Raw genomic sequence first — 20,256 nt, 5'->3', positions numbered from 1 at the left:
TTGGCATTTACCCTGTTAGAACTATTTTAGCCTGAAAGGGCTTTTAGGTTTAGGTAGAGTAAGAAGGAGGAAAAGCAATAACAGAAAGGAGACCAGGACACTTTGGATGTTTCACCTTTTCAATATTGTAAAACGTGCTTGATAGAACAGTTTGGTATATACCAGGTGTCAGTAACCCCCATCACGGATGTAAAGAGCGGCAGGTGAGCTGATTTTCAGTAGCATGTGTGGTGGGAACTCAGCCCCCCCTCCTCCCCATGCAGCCAGGACCTTGTTCTAAGCCATGCTGCCTGTGGATTAATATAAAACCAGCTAATTAATGCTACCAACCACCACCTAAACAAGTGGTTCCCATATTTTTTGGCATTGCGACCCACTCTTGATTTTTGAGAAACCCTAACGCCCTCCCATCTCTTCTTTACCATCATCCAACCCCCCTTTTACCAAAAAATTCAATTTGTAATTTAAAATAAACATAAAAACTTGATATAAAAATATTATTTAAATTAAAAGTAAGAACAAATACTTTTTCTTGGCGCCTTGTGGTTGCCTGTTGCAGCCCCAGCTGGCCAGCTCCTGAGCCCTGTGCCAGCCTCCAGAGCTACCCACGCCAGCCGCCTGTCAGCCTGAGACCTGTGCTGCCAAAGCCACCCACCCAAGCCCCACACCACTGGGGCCAGCCACCCACTCGCTCACCAGCCGCTGAGGCCAGCTGTCCACCTGCTCACCAACTACCCAAGCTCTGTCCTGTTGGGACCAGCCACCCACCCACCAGCCACCCACCCCAGCCACAGGCTAGCCTCCCACCCAAGCCCCACGCTGCCAGGACCAGCTGCCCACCCATCATCCTGAGCCTCCTGAGACCCACACTTCTGGGGCCAGCCACATTCCCAACAGCCCAAGCCGCCCAGTCCCAATGCTTCTGGGGCCAGCCGCCCAAGCCCTGCTCTGCTGGGGCCAGCCGCCTGAGCCCCACAAGCCCTGCAAGCCGCCCACCTGAGCCCCTTCCCCACCCTCCTACAAAGCCAGGCACCCCCAGTCCACCATCTAACCCCATCCTCCTCCTTTTTCTCCCCCCCGCCAACCCTCACTCACTCTCATTTGCAGAAGGCAGCTAGCTCCATGTGGGTATTTGCTGGCTGCTTACTTTTTATAGCAGCTGCACCAGGTCACCCATGTAAAATGGCAGCAGCTGAGAGCTGGAAGCAAAGGCTGGATCTTTCTTCAGGTGGGAGGAATGATGGGGGGGCTGGGCCTCCTTGTGGCCCCCCTGGAATTTCTTCACACCCCCCCAGTTTGGGAAATCATGACCTAAATGGCAAAGCTCTATATCTTTATTTATTTATTAATGAAGCTGTTGTAAGTAGGACTACTAGTGATTTTAAAAAGGATTACCAGCAGTCAAACCATACATAGAGGTCAAAAGGTCAAATTTTGGCACTCTGCCTCGGAAAGGTTGCTGACCCCTGCTGTTGTAACAAAGTGACTGTCTGACAGCTTTGCGTTTATGGGGAAGATCCCATTTCAGCAGTTAAGGAACCAGGGAACTGTGGAACCAAGGAAATATCTCAGTTAGTATGGTATTATGTGTGTCTCTTGTACAAAACAGCAGAAAGGGGATTATATGGGACTGGGGTGTGAAATTCCAGTTCAAGTTCTACTGCTAATCATTATGCGTTCTGCTTTTGTAGTTTACTAATCAGCACACTCATATATTTTAAGATGCTGATCGTAGCTTATACTGAGGAATATGCCAATACAAACTCTTCCTCACATTCTGAATGCTATTCAGACCTCTGAGAAGTTGTGCCACAGCTTATCCCACCACCCTGAGTGCCTTAAAATGTTCTGCTGCTGTGGAGCAAAGTGCCAGTGAGTCTTTTGGAGAAGGTTTCATGCTTGTTTCTTCCCCACAGGTGCTTTCTACAATTCAAATTAATCTGTCCCTAATGTTTCTGATCTGCCATTTGACTGTCATTGCCAACTGGCCATGATTGCACTTGGATGAAGACATCATCCTTTCCTTTGTCTGGAGAAAAAAAATATATTCACAGCCCAGATTTGTCTGGTTCAAATACATTTTAACTACATCCTATAGAAGGAATGTATAACTCCATATACAACATAAACACATGCATTTTGCAATAATATTAATAATCAGCACATTATTAGCTTTTATATGCCACACTGCATGAAGCATATTTTGTAGAAATATTAATCCACTAGGTTTTAGGTTGTGAATACAGATGTGCCTAAAGTCACACTCAAATAATCGCTGGGTATATCTACTCTTAAGAAAAAAGTCAATTTTGACACTAGATTTTATCAAGTCAAAGCTGAGTGTCCTGACCAGCTCAGAAAGTCGATTTAGTATATCCCCACATGGTTGCCTGAATCTGACTGTGGTAGCAGTGCATTGTGGGCATCTATCCCACAGTTCCTGCAGCCCTGTTGCATTTTGGGATTTTGTGCTGGTGTTTTCTGGAAAAAAAAGTTGCCACAAGTGATTCTAGGTTTCTGATGTCATCATCCCAGGATGCTGGGGAGGGATATGCTGTTTCCGTGCCCTTCATGAAACCCCCCAATCAGCCGTGAGACAACCGTCACCACCCACCCACCCAACCCCACAGCACGTTAAACAATAAACAAAACTCTTCTAACAATAAGGAATGTTTTATTTAGGGGACATGAATAGAAGAGTGTGGTGAAAGGTTGTTGAATGTTCGCCTTCTAGTGGTTGTCGACTGTCTGGGTCTATGAAGCTGGGCTTTCCATGGTCTTCTCCTCCTCATTCTGGGTCCCTGTTGATAGGAGGGTGCTGAATGTGTGGAGGGATGACGTGTGGGGGTGGGTGCATTGATTGGATGGGGGATGCAGATCCAGGAGCTGGGGACTGTGGTGACTGGATTGGGGGACGTCTCTTGTGCTGTTGCCTGGAATGACTGGGGAATGCAGGGCCAGGAGTTGGGGAGTGGACTGACTTGGTTGTGACAGGTCTAAAATGATGGTGCCTAGAGTGGCTGAGGGATGCAGTGCCCCATCCAGCGGAGGAGAATGAATGCTGTAAGGGCACCATGTGTCAGCGGTGCCTGGAGTGGCTTGGGGATGCTGTGCCTCTAAAAGGGGAAGGTAATGTGTACAGATAGGGGTGCATGTAATGGGGCATTTGTGAGCAGGGGTGCATGGATCACTGACTGTGATTTCTCTAATAACGACATAATTAATTCTGTCTGCCAGCCCAAAACGGAGCTCATTGATTGTTATTTCCCTATCACAGAATTAATTTTTCTGTCTGCTTGCCCATAAAGGACCTGATTGATTCATGCATTCTTTCCTGAGAGTCCATCATTTTCTTCCTTCAGTCACAAAGTTCACTCTTCTCCTTTGTAAGTACTTATATGGAATTCTCCAACAATTCATTCTGGCTCTTCTTCTTCCTGCACATCATAGGGAGCCTCCTATCTGCTGAACTGGGCCCTCTCATTGTGTTTTTTCCAGGGTCATTTGCTGATAAAACAAATTTAGAAATATTCATGTCATTAGCAACAGCAAGATTTTTATCTGCACTAGGAAGAGTGACCCTAGTGACAGAAATCCTGGCTGCCTATCTCTATGGAAGAACATATTGCAACTGCAAGGTCACACTTAAGACTGAAGAATGCATGATTCCAAGAATGATTTCAGCTCTTCCATGGCAGAGCTTTCCCGTCAATATGATGATAAGCTAACATCGGTTCCTGGCAAGAAAAAAACTTTCAAAATGCAATGCCGGGGCAGGGGGTAGTGTTGGCGAGGCATGTCCCAGAGATGCTGTCCCATGGGGGAATGGATGGCAGCTTCATGGCATTCTTAAAGCATGCCATCTCGGGAGGCAACAGGGCTTGCATTGAGCATATGCTACTTAAAGCAGTGCCTGGATTTTAAATTCCAAAGTGTCTGCTTCATGAGTTCAAAATTAAGACCTCCCACAACCAAAATCATCCAACTGTATACCGACCCTTGAAGGAGGGTGGAGGCTGCCACATGTGCATTTGCACACTGCCCTGGGAGGAGGGGATCTGCCTAGACAGATTACTGATCACTTTCTGGTGGTTCGGCACGGTAAGGTGTCTTACTGCAGAAGCAGGAATAAATCAGGTCTCTCCAAAAATCTCATGATGAGAATCCACAAGTGCCTGTCTAAGACCTTCAGTTTCTTGTCCAAGCAGGATCTGCGCTCTATCTGCAGGTACATTATCAAGCTGTTCTAAGGGGCATAGACTCTCCACCACAGGATTGCAACTTACTCTTATCAGTAGAAAAAAAGCCCACTTACCAGAAGTGCCCTCTCCAGGCTCCCGGTTGGCCTCTGAAACCTCCTCATGAGTTAAGGAGACAGGATTCACTGGTTCAAGCTCGATAAGCAGCTCCTAGGATCCACTTCTAGGATGGAATGGACCCTACTGTCGTCCACTCCTTCCTCATCAGGATGCACTTCAGCATTCTTCTTACAACCACAGGTGTTGATGCAGCTTTTGGGGGAAAAGGTTGTGTCTGTCTCCAAAAGAGCGTGAAGCTCATTGTAGTATCAGCATTTCTGGGGAGGTGCCCCAGACCGACCTTTCTCTGTCTTACATTTCTGGTAGCTGTGCCTCAGCTCCTTGATCTTGACTACTGAGTGTTCCTGTGGTACTCTTTCGCCATCATGCCTCATGCCGTTTTCACATAAATATCACAATTCTTTTTGCTGGATTTGAGCTGAATGAAAATAGTTGCTTCACCCCGCTTTGAAATGAGATCCAAGATCTCTTGATGGCTCCATGCTGGGGCCCTTTTGCGACCCTGGGAACTCATGGCTACAAGGTGTGCTAGGCATGCTGCAGAGACATGATCCACACATCTGTGCACCTCGCTGACCAGAGAGGAAAGGAAATCTAATCAAAATTCCCAGATTGATAAACCCCACTTCCTGTCACCTACTTCCAGCTCACCTAGAGAGCAGTGGGGGTGGAGTGATGACCAGAAAGGACACCTTGAGGGACATTGTGGGATAGTTTAAACGGTAATAACCTCAATCTTAATAAAGCTGCAGCCTCCACATGTATCGTTTGACTTTGCAAATTTGACATCTCCAGTTATTTCATTGGGAAGTCAGCAGTACAAAAGTCATCATTACAGCCCCTTAAAACTGACCTGTTGTGCCCTGGTTTGTGCATGCATAGATTATAAAATCCAATTTACACCATTAAATTCGACTTAATCTCCTTGTATAGACCAGGCCTATAATAGAATTTCCCAGAATGGCAAGAAGAATCAAACTACCTTTTGAAAGGTTTCCTCCAGCACTGGGCAGCAGTGTTTGGTTATTTTACATAGAGCTTCTCAAGAGATACTTTTTTAAACAAATAATACTACCAAGATAAAAACCTCTTATTAAGCCAGTCCTCAGCACTAACTGAGACAGTAATTTATAGAGGATCCTCGATATACTTCAGGGATAGGGACTGTAAAACTGTGAATTAAAGCAAAACAACGTATAATGAGGAATTTTCCCCAATAAGAAATAATATATGTAGAGGAGGATAGAGACTATAAGAGTGTAAATTTTGCCTATGTGGCCATTTAAAACCTAATGTATCACTCACTTACCATATCATCCATTGAAAGCAGTTTAAGCAACGTTTAAAGAAATGATCCTAACCAAAGTACATTTTTAAACCATTTTTATCCTATTTGCAGTATTTTACTTGTTGTTACCAAACATAAATTTAAAGCATTTTAAACAACATTTAAAGAAGTGATCCTAACCCAAAATACATTTTAAATCATTTTTATCCTATGTGCAATATCAGACAGAGGACAGTCACAAAAATGCTGCAAGGTTACCTTAATTTTCCATTTTCTAAGCGATGTAAAAACTAAAGTGTGAGGAATTTTTACACTGTGTTCCTCAAAGTTTCAATGGTGTAAGTCTGAAACTACTTATATAGGAGCAAATTATCCTGAGGACCGACTGTATTACTTTATTTTGGGGAAGATGACATTTCTTTTGGGAGGACTTTAAACTTTTTAAAAGAAGCACCTAAAATGTCTTGGAGAATATGCTCGATTTCGGTTTTGTGGGTATTGTGTTTCCAGATCACCTGGGCACTTCTGAAAACCCCACTCACAGTAATTAAGAATTTCACTGTAACATTTACCTTCTGGCCTGGAATGCCTTCTCCTGGGGGCCCTCTTTCACCTTGTACACCCTCAGGACCACGAGGCCCCTGATGTTAAAAAAAAGAGAAAACAGCATCAGATGTTATGTGCAATTAAATGGTTCCTTCCTGCTGCTATTTCAAATACACCAGTGCCATCCCATTTCATTTGCCATAGAAGCGAGAACTGCAAAGGCTATGAGAAATTCTGCAATAGCCTACTTAAAGCAAACTATTAGAACTTGATGGAGAAGCCACTTTAAATGAGTTAACGTAACACTGGGCCAATGCTGAAATAATGTGAATGATATATAAAAAAAGATATTTTATGGGATCAATTTCTGCTGGTGAGAGACAAGGTTTCAAGTTTACTGAGAGCTCTTCTTCAAGTCGGATGAACCTCAGACATTTGCCTTTCACCAACAGAAATGGGCCCAACAAAAGGTATTACCTTACTCACCTTGTTTCTCTAACAGAGTAGAACATAACTACAATATTATTGCATACCTAGTGTGATCTACAGAGGTCTCAGGATCTTTGCTCGTCTCCTTTCTGTAAGGAGAAAAGTCAGCAGTGGAATCACCTCATTTTTCTGGATAGCACTGAGCCTGTATTAATCACTCTACAGTTCTGTTTGCTAGTGTAAGCTATTTTAATTACCTCCATTGTTTGTATAGTGGTAATCCCCGGAGGGATTATAGTGCACAGGACAACAATGTAAAATGAGTTACAACTAGCAAGGGACAATAAAGATAATTAGAGGGGGTTCTTTAAATACATTAAGAGAAAGAGAAAGAGAAAAAAGTGTAGGTCCTCTACTTAGGGTGCATCTACACTAAGAACTAATTTCGAAGTTAACTTCAAAATTAGGCACTACATTGAAGTATCCAGCAGAGAGTCTACATATAGTTTCCCTTACTTCAATGTTAACTTCAAATTAGGGAGCCCGGCTTCGAAGTCCTTACTCCCTTCCTGGGAATGGAGTAGTGTGTGTAGACCCTAGCAGCTTCAAAATTATTTTTGTAGTTGTAGACACAGCCTTAGTGAGCAAGGAGTGCTCAGTGATGACATTGAGAAGGATAAGGTATTAAATGCTATTGTGCATCATTCTTCGCTAAAAATCTAAATGATGACCAGACACTCAACATAGGTTAATATTAACAACAAGGTGGCAGGCTGGAAACCAAAATAGGGAAACAACAAGGTAAAGAATATTTAAATAAGTTAGATGTATTCAAGTCTGTAAAGCCTGATGAAATTAATCTAGAATATTTAAGGAACTTGCTGATGGAATCTTAAAATCATTAGCAATTGTCTTAGATAACTCCTGGGGGACAGGGGATAGCTGAGAGGATTGGAAAAGGGCAAATGTTGTGCCTCTCTTTTTAAAGCGGAACCAAAAAGAACCAGGGAATTTTAGTTCAGTTAGCCTACCTTCAATACCTGTGAAAATACTGAAATAAATGATTTAATAGGGTCATAAGTAATAGCCAGGATGGACTGATCAAAAACAAATCATGCCAAACTAAACAAAAGTCCTTATTTGACAAGATTACTGGCCTAATACATAGGGACAAAGTTGTAGAGATGATATATATTAATTTTAATAAGGCTTCTTATACAGTCCAATACAACAGTCTAAAAAAATTAGGGAAATGTGGACTAAACTAAATTAGGATAAGATGGATGCACAACTGATTGCAAGACTGTACACAGAGAGTATTTATCAATGCTTCTCTGTCAAGCGAGGGAGGCATGTCTAGTGGGTTTCCACAGGGGTTAGTCCTGGGTCACGTATTAGTCAATATTTCCATTAATGACTTGGACAAAGGACTGAAGAATCCCCTTGTAAATTTGCTGACATCACCAAACTTGGAGGAGTTGCAAGCACTTTGTGGGACAGGTTTAAAATTGGTCTGAAATCAACAAAATCAATACAGAAGAATGTGAAGTGCTTCATTTGGGAAGAGAAAAATCAAATACACAACTACAAATGAGAAAAAAATGGCTATTAGTAATGTTGAAAAGGATCTGGGGTTATAGCGAATCACAAATTAAATGAGACAACAATGATGTCGTTTCAGAAAAGGGTAATATCATTCTGGGGTGCCACCCTTTAGCAAAGGCCTGGTCTACACTAGGGAACAAAGTTAATCCCAGATACGCAATTCTAGCTATGCCATTAGTGTAACTAGAATTGATGTATCAGAATCGACTTTCTGCTCTAGTGTAGATCGAGGCTCTTTGGGCTCACACTGCTGTCCCTTGCTTCACACTGTAGCATGGAGTACAAGGTTGACAGCTGAGCCCAGAGAGATCAATTTCACCACATCTTCACACACATGGCAAAATCAAACTCCCAGAGATCAATCGCTGCACGTTGAACGCCCTGTAAGTATATACATACCCAAAGATGTGAACATATTGGAGAAGTCCAGAGGAGAGCAGCAAAATTGATTAAAGGTCTAGAAAATGTGACCTCTGAGGAAATACTGAAAAATTGATTTTGTTTAGTCTGGAGAAGAGAAACCTGAGAGAGGATGTGATAATGGTCTTTAAGTATACAAAAGGCTGTTATAAAGAAGAGGGCAAAAAACTCTTCTGCATGTCTACTGAAGGTAGTGTAGAAAACAACAGGAAGGACAAGAACACCTGTCCTCTGCCCGTAGGTAATTTGTCTCCTCCCAGCCATAGAATGGCTGGGGCAGCTGCCACAAAGCCCCTAAAGTGGCAGTGCCTGTGGCAGCTGCCCCACCTCACCTTGTGAGTGAGACATCTCCAGTCGTACACGTATTATCATTAGGATTCTGAAGATCAGCAAGGTGGCAATTACTTTTCTGCTTTGTGTGGAAAAAGATCTGTACAAAACCCAAATGCGAGAGGGTGATTATACAAATTGAGAATTTTTTTTATTATTATTCATGTAAAATAAACTCAGTGCCTATTCTCCTATATGAGTAAAACATGTCTACACTAGCAAGTTCTTTTGAAATATTTTTTTGAGAGAAGGGGGCTCTTTTGAAATGTCAAGCAGAGCATCTGCTCACAAGCGTTCTTTTGAAATTAAATCGAAAGAACATGGCACTCCTTTCAAGAGTGCTCTCCTACTCCCGTTTCAGGAAGAAAGCCTTCTTCTGAAAGCTTCTTTCCAAAGAAAATGTGTGTAGATGGTCCATGGGCCCTTTTTCTCGAAAGAGCAGTCTTCATGGCGCATGACTTTTTGATCCCTGTCCCATTCTTTTGAAAGAGTGGGGGCTGCGTGGGCGCTCTCTTTCGAAAGAGCAGATCACTCTTTTGATCCGCCTTTTTGTGTGTGGATGCACTCTTTCGAAAGAAGCTCTTTCGGAAGGGCTTCTTTTGAAAGATTTCTGTAGTGTAGACGTCGCCATGATAAAGCTGAGCAGAAGTGCATGGTTTTCAACAGAGACATAGCAACTTATTACTGGAGAAATAATGGAATAATAAAATTATTTTAAAAACTGGCAAAGCATAGAAATTCAGCTGCTGCTCTTTAAGAAAGGAGCCAATTTTGCCTTAGATATATCTTGAAGTCAACTTCTACTTGGCACATTCTTTACTCTTTCATAGAATTCAACCTTTCTTAGTTAATTAAGGAGAGTGATGAGGTTTTTAAGGATGACCACAGTGCAGTGTAAAGTTCCTGTGATTTCTGTGGGGAAAGATAATATTCTGCTTGTTCCAGTTATCAGCTGACTTTAAAGACAAAAATAATATTAGAATGAAATATTAGTGATTCACCATTGTTGCTGCCCCAGGTCATTTTATTTCTGTAAAATGAATAATCTATCTCTATGATATTTAACAATGGAAATATAACCTATTTTATATTTCTTCCTATATAATTAGTGCCCAGTTATAGAAGCCAATGGACATAAACACAGAGCTGAACAGAACCACCTAAATCTGGGTAAACTAATTGAAGGCACTGACTACTGGGGAAATATTGGAAGCATACAAGAACAGTTGTTTCACATGCTTTGCTTTGAACAGGCTTTGTAGAGAATGTCAGCAGAGAATAGGAAAGAAGATTTATTGTGGTTAAGAGGAGACTATGGGAAAATATTTAACAAGGAAATTAACAAATTACAAGTTTCTTTGCTTGTTCTTTATAACCCAAGAAATGTAAGAATTAGTTTAAAACCAGGAACTAAGATCCTGAAACAGACAGTGGCATAGACAAATTAAAAATGCGTAGCATCTAAATAACCTTCCCAGAGCAATAGTGTTGCTGATGCATTTAAGTTACATGTAGGTACACAGGAATGCTCAACTTTTGATTCTTTAAAGATTTATATTTTATTTTTGACAGTTGTATAAACTGGTGGGAGGAAATATACCTATCTCATTGAGCTGGAACAGACCTTGAGAGATCACTGAGTTCTGCCCCCTGCACTTACAGCAGGACCAAGCACCATTCCTGACAGCTTTTTTTTTTTTAAATCTATTTGCATCAGATCCTTAAACAGGCCCCTCAAGGGTTGAGCTCACAACCCTGGGCTTAGCAAACCAATGCTCAGACCACTGAGTTATTACTTCCCATGATAGTCTTGGTATCATTTAGACGAGATGTATACATATAAATGTACCTCTGAAAATCAGGACCTAAGAAGCTGTGTAGCTGGGATCGGAAATTCAAATTTCAATTCAGTTTTATATTCTTTATAGATGGCAGTGGCTCCTGGCTTAGCTCTGCCCCATACAGTTATTGCAACGTTTACTAGCACATATCCTCACTCTCATTATCCCAGCAGCAGGTTCAGAGTGGGCCAGACCATATGACCATCATGTATTGGACAAGTTTACTTAGCTGTCTTGAATTGTTTTTAATTTTTAACACACTATACAGAACTGTCCTGTCCACTTACAGTTAATCCTGGTTCACCAATTCCAATAGGTCCTGGAGGCCCACTTCTTCCTTCTTGGCCTCTGTCACCCTATTGAGAAGGAATTTTGGAGATGTTACCTGTTGTTTTCTTAGAGTGTCACTTTCAAAAGCGCCCAAGTGACTGGCACTAGATGGCTTTTGGAAATGGGACTTAGGCATTTGGGCATCTAAGTTTCATTCAACATCTCTGGGACTTAGGCTCCCACCCCTTTTAGGCACTTTTGAAAATTTTACTCTTTACTCATTGCTGAGGTATAGCGCACCATATAATGTCCCTTGGCGGCACTGAGATGAAACCACTAGCATCTTTTGATGAACAATTAATATAAGATACAATTTAGGAACATAAAAGTCATCTTCATTTATCCTTAGTGCTCGATTGTCGCCCATCCTACATGCCAGTGGCAACACCGAAAGCGGGTAACAGGCACTTCCTTCTACTCTTGCACCAGTACGTGGTACCATCACAGCCAGTGCACCGGGAATATCAGGCTCCAAACAGACACTACATTCCCCACTCTATACAAGGCAATAGGGAGCTGGCACAGCTACACCAGTGCACTGGGAGCATATGCCACAATGGGGATGTGGCCACACTAGCCCCTCCCTTTGGAGGGGCTATGGTAATGTGGCACTTCAAGATATGCTAATGAGGTGCTGCCATGAATATGTAGCACCTCATTAGTATAATGGTGGCCGTGCACACTTCGAAATTGCCAGTTAAAAAATGCAGCTGCCTGTGTAGCCAGGGGGGGCCTTTCGAAACAGCCCCCTGATTTTGAAAGCTTCTTCTTCCCTTCTGGTTTTGAGAATAAGGGGCATTCAAAATCAGGGGTCCGCTTCGAAAGGCCCCCTGGCTACACAGGCAGCTGCGTTTCATAACCAACAGTTTTGAAGCATGCACGTGGCTGCCATTATGCTAATGAGACATTGCATATTCATGGCAGCTCCTCATTAGCATACCCCAAAGTGCCACATTACCATAACCCCTCTGAAAGGAGGGGATAATGTGGCCACAGCCTGGGTGTAAATCTGATGCAGTGTAGTCCATTCACATAGCATCATGGAACCTGGGAAGAAGATTGACTCAGTAAGCCACAATTTCTTTCCTGGGCTGCTCCCAGTGCAGCACAACAACATTCTGCACCTTCATCTGGGCAAATTACAAAATGATTATTTAGCCATCATGACGCACACCTAGAATGCATTCAACATCTCACATTGTTCCACAGCATGAAAATTCCCATGAGTTCCATGGATGCAGGGAAAAGAGCAATAAAACCTTAAAGGTATGTTGTTCTAGGCATTAGCCCTTTACCCATAAGGTATCAAAGATACATGATTTAAAGGAATTTTTGAAGAATTAACACCAGAAGTAATCTTTGGCTCAGGAATGCATAGGTGTGTGTGATAGAAAATAGCAGAGAATCTCCATCAGTCATTTATTCTCCAACAAGGTTTAGTTCCCTTATCTCTGGCAATGTATAATTTGTGTAAAAACAGCTAACATATATTTATATATGTTATATAAATATACATAATGGTGCAGATTGGAGGCTGACCATGTTTAGCTCAGGCATGAAACTGATCTTGCCTACATTGATTTCGATGGAGTTACTTTGAATTTTCGCTGCTGTAGATGAGATTATAATCAGACTTTGGGTGGGTGTCAAGCAACTCAGCTACCTCCATCCTATTCCACTTTGTAAACTTCTAAAAGTTATATTCTCTTCAGTTCACATGATAATCACCCACTTGTTAGGGCATTAACTCAAGCTAACTTTCATTAAAATACACCACGAATTCACCTAGAGACTTCATCATGATGGGAAATGGATTATTGATGATTACCTTAGGTCCCTGAAGTCCAACACCAGGGAGCCCTGTGGGACCGTATGGACCTCTGGGACCTGGCTCTCCCTAAAGAAACAAAAGTAGTTAAGAGACAATAAAAAGCCCATACTTTGGTAATATTCCCCACAATATAAGCCTTGATTTTGATACCAAGGGGAACATGTATTTACTTACAAAGAACATTTCTGGTTTAAAGAAATGAGCTCCAAAATTAATAGATGTCATGGGTGAAATCCCAGTCCTGTTGAAGTCATGGGGAGTTGCAGCATTATCATCACTGAAGTCAGGATGTCACTACATAAATATGACGAAACTGAGAACAATACAACCACAGGATTTCCTCAGGCTCCAAATTGTACCCCACAATCTTAGGGACCAAATTCCTTTGTTCTCTCTCTACCAACAAACTCCCACTGACTTCAGTGAAAACAAAAGTGCTTTCCCTTAGGCATGTAGCAGCAGCTCACTAAGTCAACATTCACCCTCTGCAACAGGGTATGCATACTCCACACTGGGTCAGAAGAGGTTAATACACTGTGGGCAGAAGAAGTCCCACCCCCTAGGCATACTGGGCATGTTCCAAGGGCTGCAATAGTATCAAGGGGAGCAACTCAGCTCAGTCTGGGCTGGGTGTTGGAGAAGGAGAACCTGCATCAGGAGCTCCAGAGGAAGACCAGACATCGATCCAGAGACAGGACATCAGGAGCCAGAGATGTGGAAGACTGGAATGAGTTGATGGAGACCTGGGGAATGACTTGCACTGAGGAGCCTGTGGATCCTGAAGCCTCATGGATTATGCTGCCACCAGAGATAGCGGGAAGTGATCCAGAGAGGCTGAGCTAGTGGTACCACTCACCTGACTGAGCTCAGCAAGTTTCAGTGGGATTCCCCACTGAGCTAGAGTCTTGGGTCTGGGCTCAGTGAAGTTGGGTGGGCTTGGGCCTGAGCCTGGACCCTACTGTGGCTGCCACCCCACCCCCTCCATCTAGTCACACACCCCTCAGTACTGGCCATTAGGCCATTTTATCCTGCAACTAAGAGGCTATTCTATAGACTCTGGCCATTAGGCCATGCTGCCCTGCAACCAAGCAGCTACTACGTAGACGCTGGCCATTCAACTGCACTGCCCTGGGGTGACGAACTGACTTAGATCACTGACAGATGGTGATCAGTAGTAATATGGTCCCTCACACCTGGGTAACATCCCTTCTCAGGACAGGGTGTGCATGCAATGCCACACTCTTCCATTGTCTTCTGACCACTGAGCTGCAAACATACCAGCAGAGAGCCTTCTGTGTTTGCAACAGAGACCAAATAGAACAAGCCTTTTGCAAAGCATGCTGCTTCAGGGTCATAGGATCACAGCCGGATTTTGGTGAATCTCTGGTGCAAAGCCAGCATGACTACAGACTTCAGTAAGAGTGCCAGGAATGACCACACATGCCAGCAAACAGCAGGATGGATATCAGCCTTGTGAATTTACAGCACTGGTGACCAGTGCCAGGAGAGGAGCAAGTAGCAGGAAACAGAATCACACCTGGGGCTCCTCTCTGAGATCATGCGTGTTTTATATGAGTTTGACTGGGTGCTGGCCACCGGACCCAGTTCTAAGCCAACATTCTAAGCCAACATTCATGATGACCTGGTCAGCCAGGATGGCTTCCTCCTGGCCTTAGAACCCAGCATGGGCACTGATGGGAGCCAGCAGCTGGCACTGTACAAAGACCATGAAGTCACTCTGTTGCTGGAACTGGTCCCAAACCAGGCTTTGGAACCGGAGCAGCATCAAATTCTGGGTCCATATGTTGGGGCCTGTTTAATGGATTCGTGAGGAATTGTCCATTGCAGAGCTTACAGCACAGACAGATGAGAGAGAAACTGCTTCTGAGCCCACTGTGTTTCTGGATCGAATGTAAGGTTTGGTAACACAGCAATAGGATGGATTCCTGTTTTGTGAACCAAATGCAAAAGTCATGACAAACCCTGGCTAGAAATATGGATCCACTAATGGCAGATAGTGTCGAGGCAGCCTGGTTCTAGCCCCACACCACTATGGTGACCGGGAAATGGAAACAACGAAGAATGCCTTGAGAGTAAAGGCTTACTGGAAAGTCCCATTTTCTTTACTAGAGCCCCTCCTACTTAATTCCTTAAAGATAATACACTCATCTCTTGCTATACGAGCACAATTGGTTCCCGACTTTCTGCTCATAGGCCAAAACTCACTCTTATTAAAATATACCTAAAAGTCTCTGATTTGTTCCAAGTGCTTGTAATTTGCCAAAGGGGTGGCAGCACGTTCTTATTTCAAACTTCGGTGCCATTTGTATGGCACCAAGTTTGAAATAAGTTATCTCAAAATAACGTAGGCAATTTGCATTGCAAAAATTGTGTGAATTATTTTGCGTTAGAACTGCAGTCTAAGAGAGCAGCTGTAAGTAACTGCTACTTTTCAAATTCACCATACTATGGCTGTAACTACACTACCTCCCTACTTCGAAGGGAGGATGGTAAGTAGGGTGTTGGGAGTTTATTAATGAAGTGCTGCGGTGCCTATGCAGCACTTCATTAAGCAAATCCCCCCCCAACCCCTGTGACAACTTCTAAGTGTTAAATTTCAAAGTGTCAGCTCGTGTGTAGCTGTGGCTCACCCACTGGTGCTTTGAAGTGCCCAGGGTACTTTGAAGCCCCTTTACTCCTCAAAATTTTGAGGAGTAAAGGAACTTCAAAGTTGCCCAGGCACTTTGAAGTACCAGTGGGTGAGCTGCAGCTACACATGAGCCAGCACTTTGACGGTTAACACTTCGAAGTTGCTGTGGGGGGGGATTTGCTTAATGAAGTGCTGCATAGGCACCGCGGCACTTCATTAATAAACTCCCAACACCCTACTTACCATCCTCCCTTCAAAGTAGGGAGGTATTGTAGACCCAGCCTATTTGCCTGGAAAAAGAATCATATATATCATTTTTGTTGTATCCATACCTCTGTCTGCCTGGGCAAGGTTCTACCATGTTCCCCGCCTTACACTGTGCTGGTCCCAGCTCCACCCCTGGCCAGTGCAGAGCGCGGCCCGGCCCCCCAGTGGAGTTTCCCCCACTCCCACACCATGCCATCCCCAGCCCCTCCCCTCACCAGGGCAGGGCCCAGCCCAAGCACCTGACAGAGCTACCCCCGCACTGTGCCAGCCTGTCCCTAACCTAGTCCGGGCCCAGGGCCTGGCCCATACACTTTACAACAAGTTTCTGTCTAGAACTTTCTTCCAGCCCAACTTCTGCTTGCAAGTGGAGGTGCAACAGGACCTCTAGTTTTATTTTTTAAAAAAAGTTGCTCAATCATCCTACTATAAGGATAACAGAAGTTGAGAAGATTGTTACGTGTCTGGCTATCATAAATGTCAACTAGAGAAGGCCCAGTTAGAACTTTGCTAGCTGAATGAGTGGTTATTGAGTTGTGAACAATTATTCATTGTCTTATGCAAAAAATATAAAAAGTATTACTCAACTCAGATAAGTTGTGCACAGACACAAAGCTTAACTGTGGTGTAAGATATTTAAAGTAGGTGGTGTCTATACATTTGACTTTCTACACTTAAATGCTATAACTAGATTTAAATCTAGATCATAAATAGTGGGATTGTACAAAATATAAATGAGGGCAGAATTTGGCCTGCAGAATCTTTATTGTAAGTGATATTGTATAAACCAGGAACCATTTTGTCTGAGATCTCAGGGTGATTTTGCAGAACTGGCAGTTTAGAAAAAAATTTGAGCATACATTGAACAAATTTAATCTCAAATGAGTGAGAGACAATTAATTTTGAACACTCAATGCTACTTTTTTACTGTGTCTTTTTGTATTAGTACTATACTGGTCCAAGGATGAATTTTGCACAACCTGCGCCTCAGATGAAATGCAATTTTATACATATTCAAATACAAATATATGTTACACACATGCACACACACACACACAAAAAGGAAAGCATCAATGTAGCACAGAAGAAGTCAATGCAATATACAATAGCTGGGTCCACTTGTGCACAAAAAATTGAAATATGTGGCCCTTTTTCAAAAGAGCGGGAGGAGCGTCCACACGTGTAAACCCGTCTTTCAAAAGAAAATTGAAAGAACAGGGCGCAGACTTCAAAATCCGAGCCCTGATCCCAGATCAGGAAGATCGGCCCCTTTCGAAATACTACATGGAAAGAGTACATGTGTAGACGCTCCACAGTCCGCTTTTTCAAAATATGGGTCCGCCCTGGCGCCAGTCAGCTGGAGCGTGGGGCAGCTCCAGCTGGCAGCAGCGGGGCTCTATGGTCCCTGCTTTTGGCTGCCTTAAAACTGCACGCACGCAGGAAACCCGTGGCAGGAAGTTGAGGGTGTGCTAGGAGCAGCCTCTGCATGTGCTCCAGCTGCACGCTCCAGTGCCGCAGCATGGCCAGCAGCCAGCCCCCACGCGAGCCCCACGGCCCCCCCTCCAAGCCCCCACAGGGTTCCCAGGGGGAGGAAAAAAGGGCCCCTGTCTGGACGGAGCTGGAGCTGCAGGACCTCCTCAGCCTGTGGAAGGATGAGGAGGTCCTGCACCAGATGGGGATCAAGAAGTGTAATACTGCCGCCTTCGGCCACCTGGTGCAGGGCCTCCACACCAGGGGCCACCCGGAGCGTACTCTCCAAGGTAAAAGAGCAGTGCCAGGGCTATGCCGGGGCCAGGGACGAGGCCGGACGATCTGGGGCAACTCCAGCAACATGCCCGCACTATCGGGAGCTCCAGGGCATCCTGGGGCCCCAGGAGAGCTCCTCACCCCCCTTGTTCCTGGACACCTCGGCCGAGGAACTGCAGCCAGAGGAGGAGGAGGAGGAGCAGCCCGGATTGGGGACCCAGGAGTGGTCGAGTGAGGAGGGGGACCTCATCATCGTCCTCCCCTCCCACTCCTCCAGCCAGACGACCGGGAGCCAGACATCCCCGGACGTCACCGAGGGAACCTCCAGTACGTACGGGGACAGGCGCACGCCTGGTCCACAGGGTAGGGGCAATGCAATGGCAAGTCACCCACACACGGGACCGGTGGTCCCGGGCCGCACACAGGCCTCCTCCCACATGGGATGCAGCACCCTGCGGTGGCGCACCAGCGAAGCCCATCACCTGCCCTCAGTGGACAGCACCACGAGCCCCCCAGGGGTGGCAGCCGGTCGGTGCCAGACAGCACCTGGGGCCTGCACACCGCAGGACAGGAAGGGCCACCTGCATGAGAGACCCCTGGATGCACCCCCAGGCTGGGAGGCCCAGCCCATGGGGGGCAGGCTGGTGCCCGTTGGGGGGGGTCAGTGTCTTTTGTGTCCTTTGGGGGAGCGGGGGCCCCATGGGGTGAGCTTGGGCGGGTGGGCCACAGCCTGGTCCCCTCCGTCAGGGGCACATTACTGACCTGCTGTCCTCCTCTCCACACAGCCACACCATCCATGGGCCGGTAGAGCCATGCGCTGTTCCTCATCCCCAAGAGCCCCCCCCGCAGCCCTTGGAGGCGCCCAGACGCCACCCCAAGCAGCGCACCATCAGGGCCGTGGCCGGAGGCCCTCTGCCAGGCTGAGGAGGACCCAGCCAGCCAACTCCAGGCCAAGGTGGTCAAGCAGGACCTGAGGCTCACCCAGGCCAACATGAAGTGGAGGAGGGCAGCCTGGGAGAGGCTGCTGACCACCCTGGAGGACATTGGCCACACCCTCCGGAACCATACGGCGACCATTGCCCACCCCCTGGCCATCCCAGTAGCTCCCCCACTTAGCCTGCCTCCCCGCCCCCACTGATTCCTCACCCTCTGCCCCCACCCAGCCCACACCCTCCGCCCCCACTAGGCCCACTCACCGGCATTATCTGCCTGTGCTACCTGCACCCTCTCCTCCCTGCCAGGGACCCCGCATCCGGGGAAGCAGGGATTCCAGGGGCTGACGGGGCTCACAGCCCACCACCCCTGCCCCAGAATGAGTGCCTCACCCGCCTCCAAGTTAGGTTCCCACCCCTTGCACATAGTTAACAATGAGAATAGTGTAGATAAGTGTTTATTTTACTGTTCACCACTCTGTGCTGTGCTCCTCAGGGAATGGTGGGTGGTGGATGTGTGGGTGCAGTGCTGGTGGGGGTGAGGGTGGCGGGGACGGTGGGTGGCAGATGTGTGTGGGATGTAGGTGTGCATGTGGGTCAGAGGTGGCCATCGGCAAAAGCCTGTCTGAGGGCCACCTGGATCCGGTGGCCATCCCAGTGGGTCTGGCAGATGGCAGTGGTGCCGGGCTGCTCAAAGCTGGCACCGGCCAGAGGGCCCCCCGCCCCCGGGGTCATAGGCGTCTCCCTTTTCCTCCACGACATTGTGGAGGACGCAACAGGCACCCACCACCTGGGGCACGTGGAGGACCCCAACCTCCAGCCGCGTGGAGGCACCTCCACCGCCCCTTTAGGCACCTGAAGGCCTGCTCCACAATGTTTCAGGTGTGGCTGAGGTGCTGATTGAATGCCTCCCAGGTGGGGTCAAGGTGTCCCGTGTATGGCCTCATTAGCAATGGCTGCAGGGGGGAAGGCTGCATCTGCCACCATGCAGAGCAGCATGATGACATCCTCTGCCACTGGGATCTCCTGCTGGGGGATGAAGGTGCTGGCCCCCATGCACCGGAAGAGGCTGGAGTTCTGGAAGACCTGGGCATCATGGGTGCGGCCGGCCCAGCCCACATAGATGTCAGTGAATCAGCCCCTCACTTTCACCAGGGCTTGGAGCACCACCAAATGGCAGCCCTTCCTGTTTATGTACTGGCCAGCGCTGTGTGGTGGGTCGTGGATGGGGATGCGTGTGCCATCCAAAGCGCCGAAGCAGTTCGGAAAGCCCAGGTCCTGGAAGCTGGCGATGGTGTTGTCCAGATCCCCCAGGCAGACGAGCCTATGGAGCAGCATCACATTGATGGCTCTGACGACCTGCAGGGGGAGAAGGGGGACACGTGCTCTAGTGTGGGTGTGGTGGCCGTCTCCCCCCATGACAGGCCCATTCTGCCCCCCTCCCATCCAGCCCCCATCCCGACCAGCCCCCTGACCCCTCCCGTCCAGCCCCTGCCCCATCTGGCCCCTTGCAGTGGAGGGTTCCCCTTACCCCAGCCCCTCCACCCACCCAGCCCCACCTTACCTCCATAAGTATAGCCCCGACAGTGGCCTTGCCCACCCTGAACTGCTGTCCCATGCAGCGATAGGAGTCCGGGCTGGCCAGCTTCCAGATGGCAATCGCAACCCGTTTCTCCAGCATGGGGGCTGGCCGCATGCAGGCGTCCTGGTGCCGGAGTGCGGGGA

The 20,256-nt window shown here is 46.4% G+C and overlaps 1 protein-coding gene across 2 annotated transcripts in view; it reads right to left on the bottom strand.

The window, feature by feature from the left end:
* COL28A1 (collagen type XXVIII alpha 1 chain) overlaps window positions 1-20,256 on the bottom strand; it is a 148,798-nt gene that overhangs the window by 96,930 nt on the left and 31,612 nt on the right. For both annotated transcript variants that reach the window (XM_074986210.1, XM_074986212.1), the window contains exons 12-14: window positions 12,937-13,005; window positions 11,066-11,134; window positions 6,180-6,248 (exon numbers count right to left, since the gene is read on the bottom strand). In XM_074986210.1, coding sequence (XP_074842311.1) covers window positions 6,180-6,248; window positions 11,066-11,134; window positions 12,937-13,005 — 207 coding nt within the window. The remainder of the gene's footprint in view (window positions 1-6,179; window positions 6,249-11,065; window positions 11,135-12,936; window positions 13,006-20,256) is intronic.

This window comes from Carettochelys insculpta, chromosome 2 (assembly GCF_033958435.1).
Source record: "Carettochelys insculpta isolate YL-2023 chromosome 2, ASM3395843v1, whole genome shotgun sequence".
NCBI lineage: Eukaryota > Metazoa > Chordata > Testudines > Carettochelyidae > Carettochelys > Carettochelys insculpta.
Note: the sequence above shows the minus strand (reverse complement) of the source record. Positions and strands in the feature narration are given on the sequence as shown.